This window comes from Aulonocara stuartgranti (genome assembly GCF_965226115.1).
Source record: "Aulonocara stuartgranti genome assembly, chromosome: 17".
Classification (NCBI taxonomy): domain Eukaryota; kingdom Metazoa; phylum Chordata; class Actinopteri; order Cichliformes; family Cichlidae; genus Aulonocara; species Aulonocara stuartgranti.
In genome coordinates, this window is record NC_138953.1 from 6,690,030 (window position 1) to 6,709,211 (window position 19,182).

At 41.5% G+C, this 19,182-nt stretch overlaps 1 protein-coding gene across 1 annotated transcript; it reads left to right on the forward strand.

The window, feature by feature from the left end:
• Positions 1-1,043: 1,043 nt before the first annotated feature.
• On the forward strand, positions 1,044-10,144 carry pgm1 (phosphoglucomutase 1). Its single transcript, XM_082511127.1, has 11 exons — positions 1,044-1,422; positions 3,996-4,158; positions 4,278-4,421; positions 4,635-4,760; positions 4,954-5,144; positions 5,946-6,100; positions 6,199-6,314; positions 6,408-6,543; positions 6,864-7,047; positions 7,396-7,530; positions 9,390-10,144. The coding sequence occupies exons 1-11, from the start codon at positions 1,177-1,179 to the stop codon at positions 9,477-9,479; spliced, it is 1,686 nt and encodes a 561-aa protein (XP_082367253.1). The 5' UTR covers positions 1,044-1,176; the 3' UTR covers positions 9,480-10,144.
• The last annotated feature ends 9,038 nt before the right edge of the window (positions 10,145-19,182 follow it).

Here is a 19,182-nt window from a genome sequence, read left to right on the forward strand (position 1 = left end):
TTCATACAGGTAACGAGTGGGGGACAGAAAAGCTTCTTACAGAAGACGTTACAGGTCTGTGAGAGCCAGAGATTTTCCTTGTTTGAGGTGACCAAATACTTATTTTCCACCCTAATTTACGAATAAATTCTTTACAAATCCTACCATGTGAATTCATGGATTTTTTTTCACATTCTGTCTCTCACAGTTGAAGTGTACCTCTGGTGCAAATTACTGACCTCTGTCATCATTTTAAGTGGGGGAACTTGCACAATCGGTGGCTGACTAAATACTTTTTTGCCCCACTGTATGTTGATCAAACACTGTGAAGCAAAAGGCAAACAGCAATGGGTCGAAACTGGCTATGTCGCAAGCGTTACCCTGCAAATAATCATACATCTTTTTCTATGAGTATTGCAGGTGTAACTTCGTTCTCACACAATAGAAACTGCTTGTTTCATACAGTGGATGATGAACTGTAGGGAAGATTTGTATTCTCACTCAGTGTTTAAATTTGACCACTTTAAACCACCGAAAATGATCACTTTACGAATAAAGAGTCTACCATAATTCTGTATTCATTAATGTTATAAAAATGTATGTATAACACTATTTAGATCTTTTAAAAATGCAAAATATTATTGTTTTTGGTGTTAGTGGCTAATACATCTCAGACACTTAGGGGATGGATGAGATTTCAATAAATCAGACCATTGATCAAAAAGCTGGGTGTGTGACTTTTAAAAATATAGTGCAAATAAAACAACACAAATAACATATTTTTGTATTATTTAATATCCAACATGAGCTCCTGAGTTGTGATTAGAGCGTTTCATCAGTAACTTTATCTTAATGTTGGTGGGGGGCGTATCCCTACGGTTTCTAGAGTTTTGCCTACAGCCCTGTGGACATTTTCCCCACATATTGCAGTTATAAAAATTCATTTTTAAGCAATATCCAAGAATGGCTGAAAAGCTGTATGAATTTTGACTTTTCTACCTTTCTGTTTGCGCTGTTGTTGAGACTGAAGAACTCTTCCTTGATCCCTCCTTTCTCTTTAAACCGGGAGGGCGGGTGTTTGAAGGGGGGAGTTGCCCGGTGTGTACGTGTGGCTGCTCCGACACTGCAGTCGCCTGCTTGTCGGACCGGACTGCGGATTACACGGGGGTGACCATTGGTGCTCGCTGGGGGTCAAAAATGGTGAAAATTACGACAGTGAAGACCAAGCCGTACACGGACCAGAAGCCCGGGACTAGCGGTCTGAGGAAGAGGGTGACGGTGTTTCAGCAGAACCAGCACTATGCGGAAAACTTCATCCAGAGCATTATCTCTGTCATCGAGCCTGCCGAGCGCCAGGCGGCCACTCTGGTGGTGGGAGGGGATGGGAGGTTTTTCATGAAAGACGCTATTCAGCTGATCGTCCAGATTTCAGCTGCCAACGGGGTCAGTAGCAGAACGACATGTTGTTCACCTTTGCTGTCCTTGCTGTATGTGTGCGTCTAGCTCACTGAGTCTGTTCCTATAGAATAGCTTGTAAGCTAGCAGGCTCACATCAAGCTAGCTGTCAAGTATATCAGATGCATTCCTAAATAACTAGTCTGTTGATTAGTTTGACATTATTTGGTTAGTTTAAAAATTAAAAGTTTGCTACATAGAAAGCTAGAGTAACTTAAGTAGCTTAATGCTAACCGAGAGAACGACCAAATGCTCAAAATATTTACTGTCAGGTCATGTATTATTAACTTGTTAGCATAAATATACGTATTTAAACATGGGTTACGTTCTGCATATTAAAATGTTTCGAGAGGTGCTGTTCAGTTCTATATTAAATGGGTTCATGTAAAGTTATGCAATACTTTAAAGTCAATGACTACAGTTGGGGTGGCTAATCAGCTGCTCTTACAAGCTCTCTTAACCACGAGAGACAGCGCTGAATCCTGAATGACATTCCTGCCTGTATCTGCGCCTTGATATTGGCCCCAGTTCATTCAAACTGTGTTTATGGAAAACTACTTGACTGTTCCATAAGGTCCAAAGCAGTCAGTGAATCTTTGGCACGAATCGCCATCCCCCCTCTGGATTTCCATGCGCTGTCTCCGGTAGCCTGCTTGACCGTGGTGATCTTTTGGATAAAGTGCACGAAGGAGGTCGCTTGCATGTCAGACCCTTACCTCTGACATTTACACCCTGACTCGCCGTTTTTCAATCATTGGATATATTTTTAGGCTCTTGGTCCGTCTTGCCCAACTCTCTAAAAGGGAACAAAACGGGTTTAGATGTTGGGAAAGAAGGCACGATAAGCCAACGTTGTGATGTTTCATTGAATGTGTGGTTACTGGCTGATGTTACTCAAACGATTTTAGGCCATCGGGGGGCGTGGTCTGCAGCCGGTCACGTTGCTCTGCATATGTCTTGTGCATAAATGAGAGATGCACAGTGAGAATGCATCAACATAATATTATCAAACCCTATTACCTTCTTATTTATTTGCAAGGTAACCTCCTCACTCTCTGAGAGGACATATTCATTGTAGTCTAGCCTCGATCTGTGACCTTCCTTCTCATTAGATGGCCTCTGTCCTTCTTGTAGCTAATGCAAAGAAGCATTGCTAAATGGAGGGTTCATCTAATGAAAGTAGGTGTAAGTTGCACGAAGATGGCAAATCTTGGTGGGCATTTGTAATATTAGGAAATCTGGGTGAAATTGTATCATAAGTTACACAGAGATGCACTACTGCCCGTGTGATTGCACAAAGCAAACCATTGTGTGGTTAAATAGACCGCGATAATGCCATGATTTCAAAACTATAAAAGGAGTCAAAATATAACCTATTCTGCAGCACTTGTAAAGCACTGGGCAGCAGGGCCAGCTCAGGTCATAATATAGCTGGCTATAAACAAATGTGATTTGTATGGTGGCCCTGAGAGGTCAAATGCACTGCAGCTTATAAACACAATACAAATCTAAAAAAAATGCTGCAAAAGTACTCAAAACGCAATAGAAGTTGAATAAAAAAATGACGGAGGTGACAGAAAACTGAAACATGTGAAGGAATGTACCGAGATCAACTTAAAAGAAGTTGAGGATTCATCTATGTTGTGCTTTGGAAAAAAGACTCGAGCTAATGTCTTTCAATCGCATGATTCATTTAATACTGCATATATGTTTTCTGTTAGGTGTTTAGAGCAACTTGTCATGCACATTATTGTCTCCTCTTAATTACTCCTGTGGTGTTTTGTGAACTGTTTTTTCCTATTTGCTGATATTTTCTCAAGTTGCAGTATGTTTGACCTCTCAGGGCCACTGTAGATTTGCACTTACTGAATTTAAAACATATATAAATGCACACACATCTCTCACTTTGAGGGTCTTACAGGGACAAACTTTTATAGCCAGCTGAAAGCAGCAGTTTTGTTAAATCTGAGTTTCATTATAGTGTAGACTCATCACTCATTAATAAACTGCTACTCGGCTCGGGATTTCAGATTTGAATACCCTTAGTGTGTTAGAGGACCTAATATTGGCTGTAAGAGCCAGTCTGGTGCTACTCACAGCTGCTGTTCAGCTGATCTAACCACTTGGTATTGGGCAATACTATTGTAAAAAGTTTAATAACATAGTCAGGGGCGAGCCCTTGCAAGCTCTTGCATGTAAACAAAATTTATAATGAAATATAAAATGCACAGCTACCCAGTATAATGGTGCAAAGATGGGTGAAATAAGTTCAAGCTGTCATCCAGCAGCAGTGTTTTGGGTTAGCTCCAATAATGATTTGCAAAATCTGACGTATTAAAATAAATAAATAAATAACAAAACTGGAATAATTCAGGATGGATGTTGGAGAAAGGTGTGGATAACCTTCTCAAGGTTAGTCAATGGAAAAGGTGTTTAATTTAGTCTTTTGCATGGAGCATCAGTACCCTTATTACTTCTACATTATGGTTGGAGCTGTGAACAAACACACACTTTTGTCTGTGTCCATTAATTTGCACGTGTGCATCTGTTCCTGCCTGCAGATAAATCACCTAGTGATTGGTCACAATGGCATCATGTCCACCCCAGCAGTCTCCTGTGTGATCCGCAAGAGAAAAGCAGTGGGTGGCATCATCCTCACAGCCAGTCACAACCCCGGAGGCCCCAATGGAGACTTTGGCATCAAGTACAACATTTCCAGCGGAGGTGAGACAAGTGCACAGACCCACTGTTTCTCTAATCACTATAGTCCAAGTCATAGTTTGCTCAATGTTCCATATTTGGGCATTGCCTGGTTTCTAACCAGTGTTTAACTTTGAACGTAGGACCTGCTCCAGAGGGCATTACAAATAAAATATTTGAGATCAGCAAAAGCCTGCAGGAGTATCACATCTGCCCAGACCTCAAAGTGGATTTGTCTAAGATTGGCAAGCAGACCTTTGAAGTGGACACTTTCAAGCCCTTCACAGGTAACAGACCCACGGATGCAGAATCCTATCTTTAACTGAAAGATGAAGAATTAATTAAATTAATACCAACGTCTTGAACTCTCTTCTCTTTGTAAACACATGTTCTAGTCTATTCAAATCTTGAATACATGTTGCTTTGTAATTTCATGTACTGCTGTGATTTGTACCAGGACTTGTGTGCCAACTTTGCTTTTCCCTCTTGATTTATCTCAGTGGAGATTGTGGACTCAGTTGATGACTATGCAGAGATGCTAAGGGGGATCTTTGACTTTGCTGCATTGAAGGAGCTTCTTTCAGGAGCCAATCACATTAATGTCAGACTGGATGCCATGCATGGAGGTAGGGATGAGCATGTATTAAATTGGTCATTCAAACAGTGGATGCTAGTTCCTAAATTGAATAAATTACCAACAGGCAACACAAACGGAAATAATCTTTGTGCATCACAGTGTAAAGGAAAGTTTGTTCCGTTAGTGACCATGGCAGCATGTGATGTGTGATCCTTTATTAATGGCGCTCTTACTCCCTCTAGTGGTTGGTCCTTATGTGAAGAAGATAGTGTGCGAAGAGCTGGGGTCTCCAGCAAACTCTGCAGTCAATTGTGTGCCCCAGGAAGACTTTGGTGGTCACCACCCTGACCCCAACTTGACCTATGCTGCTGACCTGGTCAAAACCATGAAAGGTGGAGAATATGACTTTGGAGCTGCATTTGATGGTGATGGTGTAAGTTCTTCAGCATTCCCCTAATAAAGGATCATTTAACAGCTGTATTGGCAAGAGCTGGGCGGCAGAGTTATGAAGTCTGGACCTGGATATCAATCTGTGATATTAAATCACTCAGAATGTATTTAATCTAATAAGTTTTCATTCAAAGTTTATATTTTCTTTATTACATGAGTCAATCACAATTTTAGGCCTACTTCCCAGAGTGGGATTGAATTTTGGAACAGCACTTAATGTTGAATGTTTTTAGTTAGCCGTTTTCCTCACCCTTCCTCCTGACAGCTTCATGTTTCATGAAAGGAACAGACCAAATGCTTAACAAAGAAATCACGAGAACTATTTGGTAAACTTGTCTTCAAAATTATCAATATAATCTAAGAAATGTTTTACAAAAATTATATACTTTGGGATTTGAAGGGTTTTAAAAGCTTTTTTTCAGGAAGTACTGACACTAAACCATCTGCTGCCGATTACCAAATCGGAATCAGCATACTTTATTAATCCCTAGGGAAATTATGTGGGTTACAGTTGCTCCAGTACAGTAACATTAACAAAAACAGACTAGACTATTTAACAGTACAATATGTTAAGATATAAGGAATAGCACAATATATACAAATCACCAAATAATAAATATCCAGAGTGTGATTATAAAAAAAATCAAGAAAATTGACAGCTACATTAGAAAAAGGTAAAGAAAAGGGTGTGTGCAAAAAGGATGTAACTATTGCAGTGTTTACAGTGTAAATGAATAAAGTAATATCACAGCTCAGGATTGCCATCTTTTTGTCCCCTCTTCAGGATCGCAACATGGTGCTGGGTAAACATGGCTTCTTTGTGAACCCCTCGGACTCTGTGGCTGTCATTGCTGCCAACATCAAAAGCATCCCGTACTTCCAGAAGACCGGCGTCAAAGGACTGGCCCGTAGCATGCCTACCAGTGGAGCCTTGGACAAGTAAAAACCAAAACAGTTTTTATATTTTTGGGTAAATTGGAAAAAGTGCAAATCAAGAATCTTTTTTTTCCTTATATGATGTAATCTGTGTGTTTCAGTGTGGCTAAAACGCTGCAGATGGACCTGTATGAGACTCCAACTGGCTGGAAGTTCTTTGGGAATTTGATGGATGCTGGTAAACTCTCTCTGTGTGGAGAGGAGAGCTTTGGCACTGGTGAGACTCGGTCATCACATTTTTCTTTTTTTAGCTTTGACACCAGTAAGAATTGCCCCTCACCCAATCACATCTCTCTATGCTAATAAACAGGCTCGGATCATATCCGTGAGAAGGACGGCTTGTGGGCGGTGCTTGCGTGGCTGTCAATCTTAGCCACCAGGAAACAGAGCGTGGAGGAGATAATGAAAGATCACTGGCAGAAGTTTGGCAGGAACTTTTTCACCAGGTCAGAGGAGATGCCTGCATTACGATTTATGAAATGAGAGTTTGAATCCTAAAAGATGAGGGTTTTTAAACACCATTGACAGTGTTAAGAATTTTTAAACACCACTGTCAAAACATTTTTAAAAAACTCTACTTGAGACTATGCAGGAATGGCGCCTTTCAGTGGCAAATTGGAGAAATGCAGCACAAGTGGAGTGCAACAGTTATAATTAAACTTTCTTTACTTTTGTCTCTTCAGATTAAAAATGTGTCATTATCGAAAGTAGTTGAAAATGAGTTCCTATGTATATTTTTAAAATCTTGGTCTAACTTCACTTCCAGGTACGACTATGAGGAAGTTGACTCAGATGCTGCCAATAAGATGATGAAGGATCTGGAGGCGGCAATGTTCGATCCGTCCTTTAAAGGAAAGAAGTTCTCATCGGGTGATAAGACCTACGAGGTGGCCATCGCTGACAATTTTGCCTATACAGACCCTGTCGATGGGAGTGTTTCCAAAAACCAGGTGAGCAGCCTGCAAAACAGACCCCATTAATATTTGCAGTCCACAATTTACACAATATCCTGCAACAGTGCTCCGCTTGCCTCATGTTTTAGAGTTGTTGGGGTTTTTTTTTCCACTTCAGATGCTACTAAGAGTCTGTATCCAATTTAAAACAGATTCCATATTAAAATCAGACCTGCTAATGATGCGTTTCAAAAGCTGGCAAAATACCTGATGAGGTCATACCCCTGTGCATACACACATGGAATAACTCCCACCTCGTACATTATATAACCACATGTTACTGCTCAGTCGATATTTGAATTTGTCACCATCTCTTACATCTTTGTTTCTCTTTCGCACTCCCAGGGCCTCCGAATCATCTTCTCCGACGGTTCGAGGGTCATTTTCCGTCTCAGCGGTACAGGCAGTGCTGGAGCAACCATCAGGCTCTACATAGACAGCTACGAGAAGGACGCGCAGAAAATTTACCAGGATCCACAGGTGAGGACAGAGAGGAGTAATCCCAGCTGGTTGGATCCAGGGAGGAAAAAGATTAGACAATGAAGTCATCAGATAGGAAAATAAACAGTTACAAAGTTTTTTTTCTTTTTTCACGAATCTTTTTTATTTGCGTGCGTGTGAATAATTGTTTAGGAGGGAGGGGGGGAAAAAGATATTTATAAAGGTTGTCAGCCCTTTATCCATCTACATCACAGCAGTTTAATATTCACATGGGCTTCTCAACCTTTTGGGTTGCCTGGAATGATCAGTAACGTGTACGATGGCCAGCTAGCACTGGGTGGAGCCCTCAACAAAAAAAACAGGCTGAGAGATTTTATTCAACATGGGAGATGAGATGATGGAGATGTTTGGCCAAGTTTTGACTTATGGCACCTTATCTGGACTGGTAAGAAAAAATGAAGAATGCAAGTTCCAACTAGACACACTTCATAAAATAAGTTTGAATGGTGCAGACAGGGAGGTGATGTAGTACAAGAAAGAAAAAAGTTCTGCTCCAGCTCTTTATCCTTTTCAGCGCTTGGACACTATGAATGAACAGATAAGCAGAAACATACTGCTTCAGAATCAGAGCTTGACAGATAAATAGCCAGCAGGTTAATGGTTCAGTTGGCTGACTTTGGGTGGGTTTGATTTATACACCCATGGGGTGATCTCCTTTCTGTGTGGATTTAGAGAAGAAAAAGTACCTCACACAAAACTGATACAAAAAGCGCTTATTTTATGAATCCGCTGCGTCGTGTTTTGTCACAGTTAATAGTGTTCGATGTTGGTCATGTTTTAGATTCTTCTAATTTAATCGTTCTTAAAAAATAGTAGATGTAAGAATATAGAGTTGAGCCCATAGGTTGTTGGGCAAGGCCACACTTTTTGTAGTTTTGCCTCTGTAGACCACCGAAGTGGATTTGACATCAATCAGTCATCACTCTGTGATAGAAGTGCAGATTTCCAACTCACAAATAACTATATTGACAAGCAGTTTGATGGCCAGGTGAGGCCTGTTAAAAAGTTGGTAATAATAATAATTGAGAGACACCTTAATGAATGGAAATGCAGGTTTACAAGTAGCTGCAAACCACTGGTGGTGGTTGTTGTTTTTAAATTAGATTTGGATTGAGGACCATGAAGGTCAGAAAGTCTGCACAGTTTGGGGGTAAAAAAGTGGAGAGATGAAATCAAGATTAACTTTTTCAATGGTGGGAAGAGAAAAGTAAGGAGAGACGACTCATAATTCCGATGTTGTGGCTGCCATTGGAACTGGATTACTAGTGCTTATTGATGATGTGACTGCTGATAGAAGTAGCAGGATGACTGTAGTCTCTGCTCAGATTCATTTAAAAGCTGCAAACAGACAGAGCTTTGCAGTGCAAATGGATAACCGCCCAAAGCGTACTGCAAAAGCAACACACGTTTCTCAAAGCAAAGAAACGTGATATTCTTCAATAGCCAAGTCAGTCACCTGATCACAAGACCGTGGTTCCCAGTTGCTGAATAAAAGTAAATGTCTATCAGGATATCTCAGGGGGGAAACTCAGAATTTGAAGATTTCTGAGGTATTAAAAACAATATTTAAATGTAAAATTAAAGTAATTTGTCCACTTAAAACTGAGCTTCTTAAAAAGGGGCTTAGCATATTTTGGACCAAAGTAGTTTTATTTTGGCAGCTCTTCAGTTGGGCCTTGCTAGTTGAGGTTTCTGCTCATAGCTCTGATACTGGCGGCATTAACGGCAGCTTAGCAATACAGAACCAGAAGAAGCTGCTTTGTACTGAAGGACTTCTATAAACTGAATGACCTGAACAGGAAGTCCGACGTTCGCTGTTCTTTATGTATCTCGTCTAGGCGATCCTGGCTCCTCTGGTAGACATCGCCCTCAAGCTCTCCCAGCTCCACGAGAGGACTGGACGCACCGGCCCGACTGTGATCACATGATTCCGTTGCCACACTGCCTCCGCTCATGCTCAGCAACAGGATACTGACACTCTGTCTGGGGTGACGCTGCCCTTGAATGCTGTCTTGGCTTCAGTTCCTAGCTCTTTTTAAAGAAATAGAGCTGGACAATAACATGCAGGGTGAATACATGAGCAGCTCTTAATTTTTGCATAAAGTCATCCATTTCCTGTCTCTAGTGCTAGTACCCAGTGAGCTTTAATGGTGTTTTCTTTGAAATGTTGGTGAACATCTGCCTGAGGGTTCTGATCTTGTCCTGTAAGCTTAAAATGACATAAATGCATTAGATCATGTTCCGATGTTATGAAGAAAAGATTGGACTTTAGAAACAAGTTTGCTTCAGTAACATGCTCTGTGTTCATTTCAAGAAAAAATGTGCTTAATGTAATGTCAGGAATAATAATGTTGTTGTCCTGCTCTGTTCCTAAACTATATATCATAAAACTGAAAAAGTGCCACACTGACCATAGTTGAGCAGTTAGGGGAAACCTCACCCCTTTCCCTCCACTCCCCACCCCCATACTGACCTGGTGCCTTCTCCTCCTCCTGATCTCCAAAACCACCACATTAGCCTAATGGGATACACCAAACCACAGTTACTGTTAAACCAACACGTCCACCAGTGAATAAAAGAACCTTACATAAAAGGGCCGTAGTCCTGTTTCTTTGTTCTGTTTTTTTTTTTTTTTTAAATGTTTGTCTAATAAATTCTTGTCATTCATTCGTCTGTCATATTCTCACAAATATGGAGCGGCACTGTACCTTTTCTTCTTGAAAACAGCAGGTATTTAGAGAAGTGGTAACTGCACAGAAACAGATTAAGAAAACAAAGCATTCAAAAGGCAAATGTGAAAGTGTATGTGCGTGTGTGTAGGGTTGTTTAGTGATTGCTTTTTGTTCAGTTTGAAAGTTATTCTATGTAAACGCCGAGATCTTTTCCAGCAGAGCGCGAGCCAAACTGTAGGACGAGCCTGAAGTGCTTCCAAGACGACGATGCCTCTCCAAAGACATTCCTGAGGAAAGCGAAGTATAAACTGATGCGTTCTCTCCCTCCCTCGCAAGTCTTCTTGTTTTAGCAATGGTCTCTGTAATCCTACCAATTAGTTATAGTGGCAGGAAGTTAAAGGATCCAAAACTATGTAACGGCAAATGGAATTTTTTATTTTTAGGGGGGGTGTAGATCAGGAGAAGTTAGGTACTGTATTAGTGGGAACTTTGTTCTCTTTACATGATACACATTTGAAGTTGGTGGCATTCCTCTTCACTCTAAACACAAACAGCTCTACCTGTTTGCACAAATGCCTCCAAAGCCTATAGCAAGTAATTAAAGTTCCTGAGCTGGACTTAACTGTCCAGTCAAGTTGTATTTTCTTGCGGCTGTCTAAAGAGTTTCTTGTTTGATGACATTATGTTACAATTGACTGTTAATACACATTTCCTGTGATTTTTTTTTCTTTCTTTTTTTTAAATGTTATTTCATTTTTTTAAGGCTTTAAAACATTTCACGTGGCGCTGTTTTCTATTAAGAGCCATTTCTGAGTAAATGTTTCAAATCTTTCATCTCTTGTTTACGTTAAGATTGCAGATAGGGGGGTTTTAAGGCTGATTGCTAGTCTTCAAAGGTACGTTTGGGACGTATAACTGCCCTAAACAGTTCCTCTCCATCCCCTTAGGAGTCGCAGTAACTGGGTGGAAACGTTTTCATGCTGCATTGTTCAGACCCTGTCAGGCTGACATAGCGCAAAGCATAATGTGTTCCCCTTGTTTGGCTCATAATGGCTTACAGGCTCTATTTGGATTGGCTGTCATTACATCAGGTAATCGCAATAAGGCTTACATTAAGCTGACCTGGTCCAAAGCTATTAGATATCCAAATGGCTTTCTCTGGAGCTGGCATGGTGCCGTGTGGGGTTTTTTTTTAAGAGCAGCCTGTTCATTGCTTTCATACAAGAAGAGGGCGATGTGGCAGACAAAGACACTATTCTCAAAGGCTTTTTGCTCTCTAGTCATGTTAATATAAAGTATTTGAAGTAAAGTAAGAAATAGTTTTAGTAACACTTAAATACATGAGATCCTTTTACTCAGTCATCTGTATCACAATTCAAGGATTGACCTTCATTTTCTAGGTAGTTTGAGAATGCTGAAGGTTAGTATGCTGAATGTAATCAGATTCTGAGGTAGTTTTGACTGTTATGTGCAAAAATGAGCAGCTCTTCTGCTGCACTCTGTGTGATGCATACATGGCATGGTGATGCTTCGGTTAGCACTATCACCTCACAACAAGAAGATCATGGGTTTGAATCCTCAGGGTGACTGGGACCGTTCTGTGAGGAGTTTGCATCTTCTCCTTGTGCCTACGTGGGCTCTCTCCTCCTAAAGATGAAGCATTTGTTGGAGATCTGATTGTGAAATCTGCCTTTTGTTTTAAATTGTCTCTTTTTTTGTTACCACCCTGTAACAAAAAACACATTTCTTCCTATTTTTTTGTTGAGTGTTCAAAAATGCCAAAGTTAACACAGACATTACAGTAGATAAATAGTATCTGAAAGTAATGTCTTTAAAAATCAGGGAAAAACATCCAGTCCCAGTCCCCAAGAAATGGACTGGTTCTTATACGGCGCTTTTCTACGCTATCTGAGCACTCAAAGCGCTTTATACAACTAATTCATTCACCCTATCACACCCATTCACACAAGCACTTTTTTTTCTAAACTGTTAGTGCCTATCTAACATTCATACGCATTCACACTCTGATGGATGCATCGGAGATCAACATGGGGTTAGTATCTTGCCCAAGGATCTTTGGCATGCAGAGTGGGATCGAACCACCAACCTTCCGGTTAGTAGCTGCTCTACCACCTGTAGCTACAGCTACAGCTCAAACCCTCTATCACTGGGTTAAAAGACCACAGGCCTGTTGCCCGGATGTCTCTAGTCATGAAATCTTTTGAGAGATTGGTTGTGACCTAGATGTAGGACATCACATGTCCCCTGCTGGACCCCCTGCAATTTACCTGCCGGTCCAACGGTTCGGTGGATGATGTCAACATAGTGTTGCACTACATCCTGCAACACCATGACTGCCCTGGCACAAATGCTAGAATTCTGTTTATAGACTTCACTTCAGCTCTTAACACCATCATCCCTCAAGTCTTCCACTCCTAGCCTCCATCTGTCTGTGGATCACAAACTTACTGACAGACAGGAAGCAGATGACATGACGGTTATCAAACTCATCAAGGATGGCGATGAGTCTGCATACAAACATGGGGTTGAACAGCTGGTCCTGTGGTGCAATCGGAACAACCTAGAGCTCAATACGCTCAACACTGTAGAGATGACAATGGATTTCAGGAGGAACCTTCATCCAGAAGTGGTCACCCAATATAGACACAATCGTCAAAAAGGCCCAGCAGAGGACGTTCAACCTGCCTCAGGAGATCTTCAACAATCCAGCCTGTTCTCTGCTCATCCATCACTGTATGGTTCAGATCAGCCACCAAACAGGACAAGAACAGACGACCATGAACAGTGAGGTCAGGAGAAAAAAATCACTGGTGCCGACCGACTTCCCCTCAATTCAGGATTTGTATAAATCCAGAATACGGAAACAAGCAGGCAACATCAGTGCAAGACCCATCACACCCCATTCCAAGTCCTCCCCTCTGGAGCACTGTACAGCACAGCAAGCAGATATATGTACAGTGTTTTTCCACAGGTAGTCACTCTGATGGACACTAATGACACTCACACAGCGTCTGTACCTAAAATATCCACCATCAAAGTGTACTGTATATACTGTTTTGTTTTATCTTATCTTATCTTATCCGTCCATCCATCCAGCTCAGTTCCTTGTGTATGTGTAGACATACTTGGTCAATAAAGCTGATTGTCATTATTATATTTTAAGTCTGCTGATGCTTTATCTAAAAATGTAATACCCATTACACTGAATACAACAACTGAAGAAATGTAAAATTTCAAGAAGTTTTCAACACCAATCCTTCCATGTCTGTGTCTGTGTACAAGTTACTGCATATGAACTGCATTTGCATTCTGTGTGCTCTGTTTATATGCATTTTAAGGTGGATTTGTGTGCGCTCTCTGTACCTGCATTGTGCATCTTGCTTTTGTTTTCATTTGGTACAAAGAGCAGATGAATGTTACTTCTCATAAAAACACCTTCCATGGCTGCTGTGAAGCATCTCTCATGTGCTGGCCTTCTTTTTAATTACTCACTGTACAGCAATAAGCCAAAAAACAAAAACAAAAAATCAGCACAAAACCCCCCCAGCTCAGAATAGGCGTGGTTCAAGAGACCTTTGAAGGTATTCTGTGGTCTCAGGATCCAAGACCACGGAAACAGATGACCCAGTTTTGAACCACATCTGCCCGTTATAGGCCCTTTAAGCAATGAGCAGAGGTTAGGATGGGCGCTTTGATCTGTCTTTTGCTCATGCTGTTCCATTGGTTCCACAGTCCCAATGAAAAGTCTTTGCTCTACTTATATAATGTAAATGACACTATATTGTATATATTTTTAATCTAAAGACTGGAAAAACATAGTGTTTTTATTTGATGTTCTAGTTCATTTTCTAGATGTGAACAAGTTTGAGCTCAGTGTGTGATTTTAAAAATGTCTTAGACACCCTAAAAAATGGCATTGATGGATGTAGAGGCACCGCATGAGTCATCGCCATCTTTACACTCTCAACTTTCCGGGTGTGGAGCTGAAGTGTACAGGATGATGTGTGAGGCTATAAAAACTGGGACAAGATGAGTTCTGACCACACAGTTTTACCAAACATTGCACGGAGCCTGGATGTGGTCCAGTTAGAATCCCTTCCAACTCTTCCTCTGGCTCTGCAGGTAATAAGTCAACAAATACTCCAGGAGACACCACACTTATGCGGCCCATTGTCCTGTGGAGTGTGTGTTTGATGAAGGGGCTATGGGGAAACGTGTCAGAATTTAAGATGAAAGAAACGTGGGTGCTGAGGTCTTACCACAAATCAACAAGCTAAAATTTACCGTTGCAGACGAGACAAAAAAAAGTCATTCTCGCATCGCTCCATTTATTCCCACTCCATACACAAATACAAACAAAACAAAGAAGATGTACACAACAATCAACTGCAGCCCTTTACTCTCCTGCTCACTGGAACTTCACATGATTTAGGACCTTGTAGAGACAGGAAAAGGACAATAAAGCGTTGCCTTGGCACCGTTGCATACACTGACCTATTTCCTGGAGTTTCTCTTGTAGGAAATTTGATATCTTTTCAGTTCCTAATTGTATATCACAAAGGTGCTGCCTGCTCACAGTGAAGAACTGACAGAGGGAAAGAGGCCCCTGCAGTTCTGCATGATGCATGCTGTTGTATCAGCACAGATTGTAGTGTGTTCCTTAAGAAGTTACATTTTGTTTTGGGGGGTTGGTGGGGGTGAACACAGACGACGCAGTGAGGCCAGACAGTCTGTCAGCTGTTTAAAGATGTCTAAACTGTGGTGAAAACCGTCCTCAGTTATCCGCCGCTCAAAGAATGCGCAAAGTGCTAACACATTTTCAGCGTTATTGCAAGGAACGTCAAGTAAAAGTGCATGCTGTTAGTGTTATTAGGATATAAAGAAAGAGAGAACATAGTGAGAAGATGTAGGAAGGCCATTTTTAAGGCCTATCATTATCGCCATCATCAACTTTCATGCTCTTTTATTGACTGAGACATCATCGCCTGGTTTTTAACAAAGAGCCTCCCTGTCCGACTGCTGTGGCCACAGCAGAAAGCCCAAGGGATCTGCTCTTCAAAGAGCCCTTTAGAACCCCGCTCCACTCCGACATGAAAGTTCGAGGATTTCAGCATGCATGGTTGCAATTTTAATAATCTTGTCCTGCTTTGGTCAAAATGAAGTTGACAGACATCAGGCAAAAAGAAAAACAGGCCAATATCAGATGTAAACTCACTACTTGGTCAGTGCAATAGCGAGGTCTCCCCCCCCTCCAAAGCCTCCTCCACCCTGCTGAGTCTCCCTACTGTGGAGAAAACCTAAACACTCATCCGGCTGCTTAAACTGAAAATCTCGAAAGGTGCTTCGCAGAGGGGGAAACGGGGTTTACAGATGGTGCACGTCACCTCACACTTTTCTGCAGACTGCAATCAGTCATGCCCAATTTCTTCTGGTTTGACAGTTATTTAGGGTTATTTAGTTTGAATTTGCTGTCCGTGTGATACCGCTGGAGAACAAAAGACCTTTGTTGCTTATGTGAAATCATGCAGATGCAATAAAGGTCTTGGGTCCTCAAGACACTCCACCAGAAGTTCTCAAAGTGGCGACCTGACATACAGTGGGGCAAAAAAGTATTTAGTCAGCCACCGATTGTGCAAGTTCCCCCACTTAAAATGATGACAGAGGTCAGTAATTTGCACCAGAGGTACACTTCAACTGTGAGAGACAGAATGTGAAAAAAAAATCCATGAATCCACATGGTAGGATTTGTAAAGAATTTATTCGTAAATCAGGGTGGAAAATAAGTATTTGGTCAATAACAAAAATACAACTCAATACTTTGTAACATAACCTTTGTTGGCAATAACAGAGGTCAAACGTTTACTATAGGTCTTTACCAGGTTTGCACACACAGTAGCTGGTATTTTGGCCCATTCCTCCATGCAGATCTTCTCGAGAGCAGTGATGTTTTGGGGCTGTCGCCGAGCAACACGGACTTTCAACTCCCGCCACAGATTTTCTATGGGGTTGAGGTCTGGAGACTGGCTAGGCCACTCCAGGACTTTCAAATGCTTCTTACGGAGCCACTCCTTTGTTGCCCGGGCGGTGTGTTTTGGATCATTGTCATGTTGGAAGACCCAGCCTCGTTTCATCTTCAAAGTTCTCACTGATGGAAGGAGGTTTTGGCTCAAAATCTCACGATACATGGCCCCATTCATTCTGTCCTTAACACGGATCAGTCGTCCTGTCCCCTTGGCAGAAAAACAGCCCCATAGCATGATGTTTCCACCCCCATGCTTCACAGTAGGTATGGTGTTCTTGGGATGCAACTCAGTATTCTTCTTCCTCCAAACACGACGAGTTGAGTTTATACCAAAAAGTTCTACTTTGGTTTCATCTGACCACATGATATTCTCCCAATCCTCTGCTGTATCATCCATGTGCTCTCTGGCAAACTTCAGACGGGCCTGGACATGCACTGGCTTCAGCAGCGGAACACGTCTGGCACTGCGGGATTTGATTCCCTGCCATTGTAGTGTGTTACTGATGGTGACCTTTGTTACTTTGGTCCCAGCTCTCTGCAGGTCATTCACCAGGTCCCCCCGTGTGGTTCTGGGATCTTTGCTCACCGTTCTCATGATCATTTTGACCCCACGGGATGAGATCTTGCGTGGAGCCCCAGATCGAGGGAGATTATCAGTGGTCTTGTATGTCTTCCATTTTCTGATGATTGCTCCCACAGTTGATTTTTTCACACCAAGCTGCTTGCCTATTGTAGATTCACTCTTCCCAGTCTGGTGCAGGTCTACAATACTTTTCCTGGTGTCCTTCGAAAGCTCTTTGGTCTTGGCCATGGCGGAGTTTGGAGTCTGACTGTTTGAGGCTGTGGACAGGTGTCTTTTATACAGATGATGAGTTCAAACAGGTGCCATTCATACAGGTAACGAGTGGGGGACAGAAAAGCTTCTCACAGAAGACGTTACAGGTCTGTGAGAGCCAGAGATTTTCCTTGTTTGAGGTGACCAAATACTTATTTGCCACCCTGATTTACGAATAAATTCTTTACAAATCCTACCATGTGGATTCATGGATTTTTTTTTCACATTCTGTCTCTCACAGTTGAAGTGTAGCTCTGGTGCAAATTACTGACCTCTGTCATCATTTTAAGTGGGGGAACTTGCACAATCGGTGGCTGACTAAATACTTTTTTGCCCCACTGTATTTCAGTGTCCGAAATTCACCACTCCTCCACCATAAATTTACTTAAGCAGAAGTATATCTTCAAAAGAAAATTCCCTCTTGCCAGCTTTAAACTCGGGTATGAAAGACTTCTTACATGTAACGAGTTAAAGTGCAGCTGAACACTCATTTGTCATGAATTGCCATATTTATTTACATGAACTGACCGCAGCCCTGGTTTCGATCAGAGGATCAGGCAGCTGTTTCAGTCGGCTGCTTTATATCTCTCAACCATCGTAATCAATGTATTCCTAATTTCCTCAGCTACTCCAGTAGTTGCAGACCAAGGAGACTGCAAAAGTGTGCTGATATACAATCCACGGCATTAAAGAAATTTAACACAGAACAGTCTTGAGAGAGCTTGAAGTTTCTGGATTTGCTTGTTTGTGAGTATTTGATGGTTTTAACTGAAACTTCATTTAATCTGTCATTTCAAGAGAGACTTGAGAACAATAACAATTACAAGAATGCAGCTAGCAGATGGAAATAACATAAATAAACAATACAAGAAATGGATAAAAACAGTTGCAGGAATCATAAAGCGTGCAACAATGACGCTTTGAGAACACCAAGGGGTGTAATTCATTTTAGGACAGCTTACAATTCATACCATTTCAAGTTTAAGGTAACTGAAAACAGTTTTTCCAATGTCAGCGGATATCTCAGGTTAAACAAGAAGACTGGTTTTGTAGTTGGAAAAAGACAGCAATCTTTCAATTCGAGACAAGAGTCTTGTTTATTTAAAGGTGTTCAGTATAAGTCAGTCAAATTAAATCCCCAGGGACTTGTAAGGATCAGCAATTAAAGTTTTGGCTACAGAGTGAACAGAGTCACACAGTGGAGAATAATGTGTCTAAAGGGCACTTGTCATACTAACTGCCAGCTCCATGTTTTTAATTGTCAGGTTCTGCTGGAGTATCTTTGTGTGCTTAACAATTCCAAACAATCCTTATTTGTCACACTGGGCCTCTGTGCAGACACTCAGTTCGCCCACGGACTGAAACAGACCTTTTTAGCTCCATTTCACCTATCTTTAAATTTGACTGACTGCCTCTTGTAGACAGAAGGTTTGAAAAGCATGTGGGTGGGGCTTCTGTTCCCACAACCAGTGCTGTGAGCCTGAGATGGCCACATTAGGGATATCTACCTGAAGATGAGCATTTAGGGAAGTCTGAACCCCTGAGAGCTTTTGGCTCATTTGGGTTGCTTTGCACATATGATGAGATTATTATTGAAACTTTGTTCATGTTTAATGTGATCCATTTATTACTATAACAGATTAAATAATAATAAACGCAGACCAAGTCAGCTTTAAGGACTTTAGTTAATTTTCTTGTGTCTGTTTCTGTTTATTTGTGTGTTTTCTATGTTGCAGTGCACTGACCTCTTAGGGCCACTGTACAGACCACTGAATGCACCAGGGTTTACGGTGGGTTAGAAGAGTGTTATCCCTGTACTCTGGGATGACTTTGAGTCTATATGGGTTTAAGAAAGGGAAAGAGGATCATGAGACAGGCATGACATGTTCTGGACTCTTGGGGCTGACAAAGTGCAGGGTAAAGTACTGCTGCTTGCGAGCAACCCACTTCATGTTCGTCTCTTGAGTCTGGCAAATAATTCAGTGTCGAGCATTATTTATGCACACTGTTCCTTTATTCTGTTACAGCTAAATCAAAACATACCTCAGAGAGGATGATGTTTCCCTCTAATGAGCAGAGGT